The sequence below is a fragment of the Carlito syrichta genome, unplaced genomic scaffold, assembly GCF_000164805.1.
Source record: "Carlito syrichta isolate Samal-C Ts95f unplaced genomic scaffold, Tarsius_syrichta-2.0.1 Scaffold303008, whole genome shotgun sequence".
NCBI lineage: Eukaryota > Metazoa > Chordata > Mammalia > Primates > Tarsiidae > Carlito > Carlito syrichta.
Genome location: NW_007247104.1, coordinates 384,410 through 398,736, shown reverse-complemented (window position 1 = coordinate 398,736; position 14,327 = coordinate 384,410). Strand labels below are relative to the sequence as shown.

The following is a 14,327-nucleotide window of genomic DNA, read 5'->3' as shown; positions in this document are numbered from 1 at the left end:
ACCGGCCACTGCACTCCAGTCTGGGTGACAAAGTGAGACTCCAACAAAAAAAAAAAAAAAAAAAAGGGGTGGGGGGAGAGCATTATATTAATACAGAAATGCCACTCTCCCCCATCTTCTCACTTTTACCAATTCCTACCCACAATTTCAAATGCGAAAACAGAAAATTATTTTTAAACCATCATTTACCTTATAATAAATTTAAAAGTGTGACCAGGTATATAGACAACACAGGTGCAAAAGCTGTGAAAATCAATCTTGGTGATTGTCCAGGCATTTAATATCCTTTTCATCAATAGTATGCTTTTAAAAATATAAATGTATATAAATAGTGGATTATTATGATAATTTGCATTTGAAAAGTCTTTTCCACCTTCATTTTCATGGAGAAATAATCCTCATCTGAATTTATTGCTTGAAGAGTTGTCCTGTATTGCCTTATTTTGGAAAGAAACAATCTATTTGTGTGGAAACCATCCTTTCATGTAACCTTTTAAGACATTGTTTCTCAAGATTTTACTCTCAAACATACCTTATATTATCTCTTGGAAATATGACAAAATTGTTTCAAATTCATGTTAAAGTTGTAGGTTTCCTTTGTGGCTTTATGTCTCAGGGTTACCCCCATGAACTTCACCAATTATATTTAAGGAATTGGAGAACTTCTTTTCTGAATTTTATTTTCATTAATGTTTCTAGGACATTTACTCATCAAATAAAATGGGTTGCTAAACTATGTCCATTTAAGAGCATAGGACATGTAACCAGTCAAATGTCAAGGTTCTGAGTAGGTAGGATTTGAGAGTCAGGTATAGTCTCTTATTGCTCACACATTGTTCTTACGTATTCCGCTTGCCCCCGTCTTTCATTTCGCTCCTATTGGTTCTTACTCCTATTAAAAACTCCACTTAGAGTCTCTCATCTGACCTCCTTTCCCATAACTCTTGCCTCATAGCAAGTTTCATTTTCCCCACTTAGATTTAGTCACATCTACTCTGATGAGCAGGTATATATCACCTAGGCAGAGTGAGCAAAGACAACACTTTCAACCTGTTCAAAAAATACTGCAATTCTGGAGGGTAGATGAGCAGGTGGTAACAAGAGCATCCAAATGAATCTGAGCCAAGGAGGGAACCTGCTGGGATGGGCTGCCTCAGAAGTGGTAAGAGAAGGGAACACGAGGCAGGAGGCGTCACCTAGGGCAGGGCCCAGTAGGATGCCCTGACCCTGAAGTAATGAGGTGTAAAGAATTCTCGAAGAAAGAGTTTCAAGGAGATCAAGTGTCAGCGCTGTGTCCAAAGTCAGAGACATGACCAAAATCAGAGTGGTAGGGCCAAGAGGTGACCTTGTGGTTTGGCTTTATCGATATGTGGGTAGGAACTGAGCTGAGAGCTGCCAGCAGACGCAGAAAGCAAGCGTGTGGAGATTGGGGGCTGCAACAGAAGTAAAATGTGATGGCAGAAGAAGACACCACAGGAGCCGTTGAGGCATCAGTTAGGAAGTTAACAGCAGACCTGGCAGAGTCTACTGGGCCTGTTCAGGCACCAGGAATGACAGAGAAGGCTGGCAGCTGCTGGGCAGGACAGACCAGATTGGCCAGTACAACAGCAGAGGGCCATGTTGGACTTTGACTCAGGAAGGAGGAGGCAGTTAGAGAGAACAGAAGAGAAACAGTAGGTAAGCCAACAGCTTAGTAGCCAGGATAAAAGGAAACAGGGTAGGCCAGATGGCTGTTATGGTGTGTCCACTTTTCCGCAGCAATCAACCAAATTAAAATGTAAGTCAACTTAAACCAAGGTCAATTGTAATTCTATGCTTTGCTGGTGATACAGGATCATTAACTGTATCAATAATGCCCATGCTAAACTCATTCTGGAATGGGGGCAATTGTATTGCTTAATCTTGGTCTGGATATGTTCAACAGAAAGGAAAGGATTAAGGCAAAACCATGGAACTATTTTTTTTTTAAACTGACACGCAGTAATAAGATCTAGGAAATCTTGAGAAGGTTTAACTGACAATGTTGATATTAATACAACTTTTTGTTGAGAATTCTCTTTCCGGGAATAATTTATTTCAATTAGCTGCATTTTTATCTTTCACTGAAGCGTAAACATAATTTAGTATAAATAACTACCATTTAAATACTAATTCAATCTTTTTCTTCATACAAAAGATAAAAAAGATTGTTTATGTGTATGTATATGTATATATGAAGACAAAAATTAAGCATGGGCTAAAGTCTTTGATGAAGGACAAACAATTGGTAAGTTCACAAATTAGAATTTATAATTCTTTTGTAAAGCTAATTTGTTACTGTAAATAAGATTGTGAGTGTCAGCACATAAAAAGGTAATACTGTTTCAAATGTAACTACAGATTGCAAATCTCGTGTCAGTTCAAATTTTTGCCAGCACTTACTAATGACTTCACTGAAAACAGATGTTTAGAAACAGAAGTGTAAATACAATTCTAGTTGATGAATATGCTTATTGTACTTCCTTGTTAGGATATTAGCAAATATTCGGTTATCTTTAAGTCCATCTGTAGTATATTCAACAGTATTATAAGAGCAAAGTTTTTTTGATGATTTGTCCAAAGTTTCTGTCAATCCATCCTAGCAACAGAGCCAAGTGTTAGAGTTATTGCTGCCTTAGTTATAACAGCTGCCCTGGGAATCTTGTTTGAACAGCAAGTTAACTACTATTCACTGTAATATCTGGTCTTTCCCACCCCCAAACATACACAAAACATTTTTAGCATTCTTGGCATTGGGCAATAGAAGTAGCAAGACATGCCAGCAGAACTCTAAAGGCAGAATGTCCTTCCACCTGTTTTATGCTGTAAGACAAACTTCCAAGTGTGGGGCGGTGTGGAGGGCTGATTCCTTGAATGGCAGCTGAATGTGCCAGCGGGATCCTTGGCAGCAATGCCCAGGCACTGAAACCGGGCATTCAGGAGAGCTCAATGGAGAAAAGGAACTTGAGCAAACTGCTTCCTGGAACACTGAGATCCTGAATGGGAAATTAAGAAGTACCAGATTCTTTATATTCTTATGCCAGCCAAGGTCAGATTTCCAAGCTCCTATCGATTCTCGTCTTTTCCCAAAAAAGCGCTATAGCAATGTATGAAGGAGATAGAAATACTCCTTTTTCTTTTAGAAAATACTAAGTATTACTTATTACTTTGTTATGCCCTTGCTTGAGAATTGTTTCCCTATTCTAAAATGACAATTTTGTACCATAAATCAAGTAAAACCATGGTGGAGAGATTCATGTAGAGAGGACAAGTGACTTATTCTACATCTCAAGGGACAGTTCTGTAGATGAGAGGTGTTGGCCATGCCAGCTTGCTGATTGCCGCTTTTCATGTTATCTTAGCAGAAGGCTGGGGCTAGTTGTCCCTAGTTGGGGAGAGCTTGAGTCTGGAATAACTGCCATAGTTGAGCACCATTACCAGGAAGAAGGGTAGATTAATAGCAAAAGACCTAAGAGAAGTCCCAGGCTTTTGCTAATTTTATGCTATTAATATCTGCCTTGAACCCCCTTGAACACCAGTTTCAATCTTAGAATACCCAGAATTTCCAGTTGAGATAATTAATAGCAAGTATCTGGGAAAGAGAGGGGGAGGAAGGCAGGGTAGACAGAGGATAATTCCTTCAGTTCTTTTCAGTTTTTCAGGAAGTTTAAAAGTAATTGTTTGTTTACTCAAAAGGAAGCCTTAAGGATGATTTTTAGTTAGAAAACAAATCTCGACTCCTTGGTTTCCTCTTGGGAAAATAAATTCATTACTATTTAATAAAAATGTTTATTTATAAACAAAATTATTTCAAAACAGGGATTCTGTGGGTGAAATCATCTAAAAAGAGTTCTCAGTCGTGATGAGATTAGAAACACTGCCCTAAAGAAAATTGTTTCAAGGGATGTAATTTTTCAAATTGTTTTCATTAAAAAAAAAAAAAAATGTATAAACAGTGGCTAACTTCCCATTATGCTTTGTATCTAATTTGATCAAAGTACTGGAGGTTTAAAAAGACTGTCAGAGGAGCACTTGTGGGAAATTCCAGGGCTGCTGCCGCCCGCAGAGCTGTCCTTCACCAAGTGTCTCAGTGTGGGCGTAACAGATCCCAGACACTGGCTTTATTTGCCAGAGTGCGAGGAAATGGTAGGAATTCAATAAAAGTCAATCTTGAGCCAGAAAACCTCCTCAAAGAGTTGTGGATTCTTCAGAGAGGTTTTACCAAAGGAGAGGCAGAATGCACATACAGACAGATTCAAGAAATGGAAGCAACAGTGTTTATTAGTAGTCCTTCTCTCCTTCTATCAAGAACAAAACCACTTGTTCTTAATTAGCACAAAAGTGTATTAATTCATTAAATTATCAGACATTGCTCATGTACCTATTGTATGCCAGGCTCTGTGCTAAACAGGAATAAGACAGGCGGTGCCACAATCAGGATTGGCAGCGACTAACCTAGGTAGCTCCTTGGGAGGTTGCCTGGACAACAAGCCAGCTGGGCCTGGGCCCCCAACCTTATCCGCACAGGAAAGGTTGAACACAAACCACTCATGGAACCAGTTTCTCCCTTCCATAGACCCCAGCATCTTCAGGTGCTGAACAGCTGACCTTCCCTGTAAAGAGCTGGTATCTAATGCCAAACTGATGTTACTCAAGAAGTCTGATTGTCCTCTCACCCACTGGGTTGTCCTCACTCTTGTCCTACAAGAAGGAAGGCAAGGGGGCATGATCCCTCTCCTGGAACATCCACCCACCAGGTGTCCAGCAGAGAAATTTGGCTCATCTCTTTCCTTGTTCATTCTTGTTTTGCACATTTTCCCCAACAAAGCCCATGAGATTTCATGAAATTCATCACAAAATCACAAACCCTGGTGATGAGTACAAAAGGATCCTCTTTATACAATGCTTCCCATCATCTGTAACACCACTCAGCACGATGCTAAAATCACCTGTTCCAGAACCAATCCTGTCATTTGACAAGAAAAACTTAACTGTCCATTCTGGCCTGGTGTGGTGGTTCATGCCTGTAATCCTAGCACTTTGAGAGGCCAAGCAAGAGTACTGCCTGAGCCCAGGTGGTCAAGGCTTCAGTAAGCCATGATCGTACCACTGCATTCCAGCCTGGGTGGCAAAATGAGACCCCGACTCAAAAATAAGTACATAAAAATAAAATAATGGCCATAAATAAGCCAATCAAATAATGGTAGGGACTGGCCAGTGGGAGGGAGAAAGGCCTGAATCAAGGAGTCTGCAGCCCTTCCCAGCAGAGGCATGCAGTTTAAGCCATAGGACTCCACGGTTCCTTCTCTAACAGTTCCTCTGTGGCAGTGCCTATCTCATACCTCCCTTAATTACTGATGTATAGATGCATCATTTTTCATTCATTTATTCACTTAATCAGAGCTGTTTTAAGACTTATGAGAAAGCATGGACTGGAAAGTGCCTTGGGAAAGTATAAAACTCTATGTAAGTAACATAATTTGAATATCAAAGGTATATTTATTATAGATGATCAATTTCATACTATTTTGTTTGTTTTTAAGCAGGAGCTTGTTCTCCGGATGAACGCTTAGTGTGTGTGTGTGTGTGTGTGTGTGTGTGTGTGTGTGTGTGTGTGTGTGTTTATACCCATATTACAGATGAACAAGGGCTTATTATGAAACCCAAAATATAAACTATATATACATGGATGTGCTCTGAAGTGAGGTGGTAGGGTGGAAATTGACATTGTGATATTGCACTATAGCTTTGTAAGATGCTACTATTGGGGGAAACATATATACATATATTTTGTTGTTGTTTGTTTTTGGTTTTGTTTTTTTGTTTTTTTGTTTTTTTTTTTGGTGAATGTCTCTTTCTGTTGCCAAGACTGGAGGGCAGTGACATGATCATAGCTTATTGTAGTCTCGACCTCCTGGGCTCAGGCATGTCCTTCCGCCTCAGCTTCCCAAGTATCTGAGACTACAGGCATGTGCTACCACGCCAGGTTAATTTATTTTTTATTGGGATGGGGTCTCACTATGTCACCTAAGCTGGTCTCAAACTCCTGGACTCAAGCAGTCCTCCCACCTCAGTCTCTCAAAGTGCTGGGATTATGGGTGTGAGCCACCACACCCAGTTGCTATATCTTATTTCTTACAACTGCATGTGAATCTACACTTATGTCAAAATAAAAAGTTCAATTAACAATAAATAAACCTACAGCATGAATTCCTTATCCTGTCATTTTCCTCCTCCTGAAATTGTAGAGTAGCCAAACAAAAATTTACCTACAACCACCCGCTGAGATTCTTGGGCTTCCATATTAATGGACATAGGCAGGCATATTAGAGGCCTTCAGGTATAAGTAACAGAAGATACAGATTCAACTGAAAGAAGGAATATATGGTGTATTATATGAGACATCTTGAGTAGTTCCAGGGTCAGTTGATTCAGCAGCTTGATCATAATCAAGGACCCAAATTCTTTCCAACTTTCTGCCTTGCCATCATCAGTCTGTCAGTTTCGTCCTCAAGCTGGCTTGATGATGATTACAAGGTGACTGCTATGATGCCATGTTCCACATGCAGATGCAAAAAGTATGTATATCTTTCCACAAGTCCCATTTTAAAAGCAAGGAAATAATATAGTTCTTGCTGCCACGCTCTTCACGCATTCATTCTTTTGTGGAATAAGACACAAGTATCTCCCTAAAAGGATCACTTAGGGGGACGGGATTGTCATTATCCTTAGAGTCCCTGGGGGCGAGGGATGGTTACACCTGAAAGATAATCTGTGCTCTGCCGGTGAGTAAGAGTAGAGATGGATAGGCAACCCATTACCAAGGAACCATGGTAAAACTTCAGGCTGATTCTAGAAGGTGGTGAAGATGGAGCCCCAAAGCAACCAGAGCAACTAAAAGGAACACATTTTCCTGTTCTTGATTCCACGCCACAAGGACTATGGACCCAGTGTGCCATGCAGGCCAGGGAACTTGGAACTAGGTAAGGAGCAAGGGAGAGAGGTTGCTTCAGCTGAAAGCCAGAGAATGAACTTCCTATCAGGAGGCTACAAGGGCTGACCTTGTTGAAAAAGATCCTTATTGTAAAAGTTCCTGGGTTTAAAGATGAGAAATTGTTTTGTTTTGTTTTGTTTGCTTGCATGAGGGTTGAGTTAAAGTGAAATAATATTTAAGGGATTTTTAATTTAAAAAATTATTTTAAGCCGGGCTCAGTGGCTCAGCCTATAATCCCGCGCCTTTGGGAGGCTGAGGTGAGTGGATTGCCTGAGCCCGCGGGTTCGAGACCCCCCTGGGCAACGAGATCTCATCTCTACAATAAATCAAAAAATCAGCCGGGCGTGGTAGCGCACGCCTGTAATTCCGGCTAATCGGAAGGCTGAGGCGGAAGGATCGCCAGAGCCCAGCAGGTCGAGGCTGCGGTGGCCGGGAGCGGCCACTGCACTCCAATCTGGGTGAGAGTGAGACTCCAACTCAAAAAAAAAAAAAAAATTATTTTAAATGAAATAGTCTGCCTTTCAGATTATTTATTTCCTACTCATCAAAAATTTCTTTTTTTATTTACTCAAAGGGGACAGGAAACAATCTAAGTATTTGTGACCATGTTTGGTGAGGTGGAGGGGTACAAAACATGATGCAAATAAGGGATATTGACTGCCTTCCTAGCTGTAGACTCAAGCAGGCAGGAACTTTGATATCTTCCCCATGCCCATCTCTATCCCTAGCGCCCGTCCAGAGTACATGGTCAATAAATATTGATTGAACTAATTAGATTTTTCTTTCTCTATTCTCAGATTTAAAAAACCTAAAAAGGTATATTCTTAGTAGATGCTAGCTTCAAGAAGACAGGAAGGGAGCTGAAGAAATCTCTCTCTGTGTCTGCCATATGGGCCACATGTGTGGCCCTGAATACCACCATCTCACAGGTGGCTTCTACCAGCACCTAAGCACCGTGGAAACAGTAGTTACAGAGTCTCAATCCAGGAACTACTGTAAGTGGTGAGCAGGATGGACTCACCCAGCTCAAGGAAGGTCTTCTCCATCCAAACATTCAAAGAAGGAAGAAGTGGGACTATCACTCACCAGCCTAAATCTTACTGCTAATATTAAACACAGTGCCAAATCTCCCACAGGCCAAAAGTTGTTCTTCCCAGGGTCTGGGCTGTGAAAGTAGTACAAACACTGATTGATGAGTATATCTAAATCTCAAAAGAACGAGGAAAATTGTTTCCTTCCCTCCCCCCCACCCCCCAAGGAACTTTACAAATGAACTTGATAAATAAACCCCTCAAAACTTATGGAACCAATTTTTTTTTTTTTTTTTTTTTTTGAGTCAGAGTCTCACTCTATCTTCCAGGCTGGAGTGCAGTGGCACGCTCACGGCCACCCCAGCATCGACCTGCTGGGCTCCAGCAATCCTTCCACCTCAACCTTCCAAGTAGCTGGAAGTACAGGTATGTGCTACCATGCCCGGCTAATTTTTTATTTATTGTAGAGACGAGGTCTTGCCAAGTTGCCCAGACTGGTCTCAAACCCGCGGGCTTAGGCAATCCACTTACCTTGGCCTCCAAAGTGCTGGGATTATAGGCTGAGCCACTGAGCCGGGCCCCCAATTAAAAAAATAAATAAATAAACACTCTTTTTATTCCTTTGTTTCTATTTCCTTCTTTCTCTTCTTTTTATATTTTTTTCTCCCTTTCTCTTCCTCTCTATTTCTTCATGTTTCTCTTTCTTTCCTACTTAAACTCTTCTTCCTCTCTCCCCATAAAGGCAATACTTTGAAACTGAAGTATATCTTAATATTTATTGAAAGTTGTTTCTTTTTTTCCACAGTTCTCTGAACTTTCACAGAAACTGATTCTTCCATCCTAAATTGACTTTTAGAATAATTAGATGAAGACAAAAGGATCCAAACACTGTGTGTAAATTGAACACATTAAAAAGAAAATAGAGATAATCTAAAGACTAACATTTAAGCATTTCAGTTCCACTATTCTAAACTTAGAGTTCAACTTGATTCCATTTACATTTGAATTCCTAAAATTACAACCATCATCTATGCTTTCCAGACTTCCTTTATCTATGCAGACATTTCCTGTTCTGCTTCCCCTTTCCCCAGAGACTCATTACAACTTAACTATTGTTGGTTTGAGGTTTTATTTGGGGAAGGGGAGATGGGGTGCCTTTTTTTAACTAGCATGAATTCAAACTCTTGAGGAGAACGGGAGAAAGGCATGAGATTAAGTCCCAACCGAGGTTGGCATGTTTACTTTTATTAGACTGAGTTGACTTTAGAATGAAAATGTCTTCCCACTTTATTAATTTAAATCAATTACTCAAATACATATTTCAAAACTCAGTATGCACACCTAGAATTATGCATGCTATGCTTGTGTACAGCATCACCAATTCTCAAACCCCAGGTCCAGAGATCTGTGGTCAGCAATACCAGCTAACTATTATATAGTGCTTCCCACACACCCGGCATCATGCAAAACTCTTCACATATATCAACTCATTTAATTCTTCAACAACTCTGCCCAGTAGGTGTCTGAGTCAGCTTGGGCTGCCATTACAAAATATTACAGCTTAAACAACAGACATTTTTCTCACAGTCTCAGAGACTGGAAGTCCAAGATCAAGGGGTCAGCAGGGTTGGTATCTGGTGATAATTCTTCCTTTGGATGGAAGACAGCTTTCTTCTCACTGTGTGCTTACATGGCCTTTCCTATGTCCTCCTCAGAGAGAGTGTGAGCTCTCTGGTGTCTCTTCTTAGAAGGACATTAATCTTTTGGAATCAGGGCCCCATCTTTGGTTTCTCGTTTAATCTTAATTACTTTCTTAGAGGCCCCAAGATACGGTCACACTGGGAGGTCAGGGCTTCAACATATGTATTTCGGGAGATATATACATTCAATCCATAACAGTAGATAATACTGTTCTTCCCATTTTTCAGATTAACACTGAGGCCCATATGGGTTGAGTAGTTTGCCCATTGTCACACAAATAATAAACAGCAACATTGGAATCTGAACTCCAGTGTCCATGCTTTTAATCACTTTGTTGTGCTATCTTTCATCACCTAGCATGAGTCATGTTCTAATATCTAACAAACCATCAACATCATTACTATCTAACAGCCCAACCCTTAAGGAAGTTTTGTTGTGCTTTAAAAAAAAAAAATCTCCTATAGGAAAACAATCCCTCACTATTTTACCAGATATAGATTTCTATATTATCAAACTTAGAAAAAATAAAGTTACTACAACGTAGCCCATAAAATGCTTGTTTATCCTGGTTACTCTAGTAAAAATCTTCTTCTAGTTCTCGTTTCTATATTTAAACTCTTAAAAGTCAACAATAAGAAAACAAACAACCCATTTGAAAAATGGGCCAAAGATCTTGACAAACACCTCACCAAAGAAGACATACAGGTGGCAAATAAATATATGAAAAGATGCTCCACAACATCTATCATCAGGAGAATGTCAATTAAAACAATAGTGAGATACTACCACATAACTGTTAAAATGGCCCAAATTCAGAACATCAACAATACCAAAGGCTGTCAAGGATGGGGAGCAAAAGGAACGGCGGGAATGCAAAATGATACAGCCACTTTGGAAGACAGTTTGGCAGCTACTTATAAAACAGTTTCTACATTTACATCACCAGTGATATAAATACAACTCATGATAATTTTTTAGAATCTCTGTTTTAGAAATTTAAAGTTTTTAACCCAAATCTCTACTCAGAAAACAGAACATTGTGATTTGGTGAGATTAACTGTATTATTCTTGCCCGTCAATGAAGAAACAACTTTAATACTAACTTACAGATTTTGCTGTGTTCAAAATAAACAAGCACTGAAGGGAAATCGGTAAACTGATTGGCAACAGTCCTAGAATTTTTACTTGCAGGAAATGAGAAGAACCGTGCAGTAGATAAGAGCAAACACCCTGGAATCTGGCTATCCAGGTCTGAATCTTGACTCTGCTGTGTCTCTGAGCAACTTGTTCAACCTGTCTATATTCCACTTTCTTCATGAGTAAAATGAAGCTAGTGGTAGCTTCTACCTACATGAGGATTGAGTGAGGCAATTCATGTTAAGAATAAACTAAGGAGTGCCTCGGCTGGGTGTTCATAAATAATCTTTTTTTATTGAAAACTTTTAAAGAGAATGTTTTATACTTTTAAAAAACTATTATGGCTGGGCTCGGTGGCTTAGCCTGTAATCCCAGCAATTTGGGAGGCCGAGGCGAGTGGATTGCCTGAGCCCACAGGTTTGAGACCAGCCTGGGCAATTTGGGGAGCCCTCGTCTCTACAATAAATAAAAAATTAGCCAGGCGTAGTAGCGCGCGCCTGTAGTTCCAGCTACTTGGAAGGCTGAGGCAGAAGGATTGCCAGAGCCCAGCAGGTTGACGCTGGGGTGGCCATGAGCATGCCACTTGCACTCCAGCCCTGGTGACGGAGTGAGACTCTAACTCAAAAAAATTAAAAAATAAAAACTATTATTGTTTCCCAAAGCCCCTAACAGGATGGGACATAGCCAGTGTTAAATAAAAGAATGATAAATGTCTTGAGAGGTCGATGTCCCACCCAGTCCCCATTCTCAGTACTACTAGCTTCACCAGGAAACAAACAGTAGAAGCTCTATTTTGAGGCAAAACTGGGCCTCACAAAGGCAAGAACGTTGCTAAACCACACGCTTTGCTCTTAAACCACAGCTGCAAACCCCAGCCTTACATGGGAACCAGAGAGGATCTCTTACTTGGTTTCCACAACAAGCAGGTCCTCACCTGTGCAGTTCTTGTGAGCTATTTAACATAAACATTCATGTAAATTCAGGCTTTTGTGAGGAAGACATTGGGATGTGGAATGTTTCTCTTCAGAATCTGTTTAAAACTAGATATTTCCATTATTAGAGTGAATTAAAATTATTAAGTTCTGCATAAAATATATATTTGACCAACTAAACCTAATTTTATTTATTTATTTGTTTGTTTGTTTGTTTGTTTATAGTCTCACTCTGTCACCCAGGCTGGAGTGCAGTGGCACACTCACAGCTCATGGCAGCCTTGACCTTCTGGGCTCAGGTGATCCTTCTATCTCAGCCTCCCATATAGCTGGGACTATAGGTGCCACCAAGCCTGGCTAATTTTTTCATTTTTATGTTCGTAGAGATGACGTTTCTCTATGTTGCCCAGGCTGGTCTCAAACTCCTGGGCTCACGGAGTCCTCCTACCTCAGTCTTCCAAGATGGTAGGATTATAGATGTGAGTCACCACTCCCCACTATCCCCACAGATACAAGCGTCTGTTTGCCTTACTGATGTAATTGGAAAGTCTTGTTTTGTGATTTGGGGAGTAGAGTTGGGTATAGTTGCTGAGACAGCTAAGAACTAAGAGGAAGAGGTTTGAGAAATGGTCTGAATTCTTTTTTTACCTAGCTCTTTGGACTTGGCTTTAAACCCCAGTGGTTAGGTGAGTAAGGGTCAGAAGGTAGGGAAACTATCCATAAGAAACTTTTGTGATGCTTAGTCCCAAGCATCATTGCCTCAGATCCCAAGTGACAAAATGTAGTTCAGAGCTGAAAGGAGAGGCCATTTTCCCTGCTTGTGCATAAAACCCCTCTCTGCTATGAAAACCCAAGGGCTGGCACGCTTGGCAGCCTTGGCAGCACAGCACAGGACTGTGTTTTTGGCTCAGTCAGCACTGCTCTAGTGATGGGCTGTGACAGCACTGAGGGTTTCCAAGTGGCCCTGCAGAAGCAGACGCAGAGGAGCCAGAGCAGAAGAGAAAGGACCAGGTGGATCTGTGCAGTTATGGCAGCTTGTGAGCACCAATGACACATCCTGTCAAGACACCCCAAAATAGCTGGAGGCCACTGAGGTCAAGCTAAGAGCCTGTTTTTACCTTTGCAATTTGGACATTAAAAGGAAACATAACCTGATTTTGTACAGTCTGGAGAGACCTGGATATGATAACTAAACTGTAATTGCAACTAATGGGTTACTATATAAGTAACCTAATCTCATGGAAAAATTGGTGACTTACAATAAAATAAAGAGATTGGTGAGTTATAATAAAATAAAATGATAGCCATTGCCAAAATGTCTATGAATTGGAAAAAAACAGAGACGCAGGCAAAAACATTTAAATTAAGTTATACAAAAAGAGAAAAATACAAAGCTTGGAAAGAACGTAATCTGCTCCATGGACAGCTTTTTAGCTACAGGCTCCAGCATTTCTTTTCAAGGAGAGGTTATGAGTAGAAATATGGATGGAAGATGGACTGAGGACTTGTCTTAAACTTTTGCATGCTTAAGACTGAGGAAATGTTAGGGGATTGGTGGATATTTGCACTTTGGGCACCACTGTTGATCCCAGGGTATCCGTAGTCAGACAGTGGGTCTAGCACTGTGGGAGACATGGCTACAGCACTGACAGACTCCTCCCACAGGCTCTCCACACACTTTCCATTGACTGGCTCAGAATGCAATCAGAAGACAGAAGCCATGCTAGATGTGATACTGTGATTTCAGAGGCCAGAGAATAGCAGGAGGTCACTATCAGCCCTGAGGCTGGGAGAACAGAGGGAGGAAGCAGACTTACTAGAGTCCAGGAGTTGGGGCTACCAGCAAGAACCTGGAACCATGGCAGCCCTTCCAAGTAAAGCTGGAGCAGTGGAGGAAGGGGCTATTTGGCAGAGAATGGAAACATGGATGAGACCCTGTCAGACAGCATCTGAGGCAGGGAGAAGGGAAGACATCATCTGGTCTCTTCCTTCCTCTCATTCTCCAGTGGACATCACTGGCTCTCTTTGGCTGGTCTGAAAATGAGCCTGAAAAATGCAGTTCCCCAGGATGCAAAGCCCAGATAGAAGATGGTCTGGAATAGATCTGAGAGCAAACACATAAAAGGCCAGCATATGAAGTTTAAAATAAAATACATAAATAGCATCTTGGTATATGTAATGCTCTAAATTTATTACTTACCATTTTTACAGAGAAAGAATCTGGTGAAAATGGCCATTGAGAGCAGGCTTGATCCACAGAATGAAGCAGACAGCAGGAAAGCACAGAGGTAGTCAGCACAGGGCAGAGGGTTGCTGAAGTATGCTCCCTACAGGAGGACAGGCATGCCACAGGATGGCAGCTGCAGGGCCTGGAGTGGGTGCAGATCTCATCCCTTGGGATCCAGGACCGGCCTGCTCTGCAGAGTGGGAAGAGGGCAGGGGTATGAGCTGACCATTGCCCAGGATCAAGACTCAGAGGTTTTAGAGCCTGAAGGAAATTTAGTTCTCTCATTT

General features: G+C 41.0%; 1 protein-coding gene across 1 annotated transcript in view; it reads right to left on the bottom strand.

Moving 5' to 3' along the window:
- HERPUD2 (HERPUD family member 2) overlaps window positions 1-14,110 on the bottom strand; it is a 93,180-nt gene extending 79,070 nt beyond the window's left edge. Inside the window, exon 1 of the mRNA XM_021712004.1 lies at window positions 14,014-14,110. Within this exon, the coding sequence (XP_021567679.1) occupies window positions 14,014-14,050 (37 nt within the window). The 5' untranslated portion in view covers window positions 14,051-14,110. The remainder of the gene's footprint in view (window positions 1-14,013) is intronic.
- Window positions 14,111-14,327: the final 217 nt, after the last annotated feature.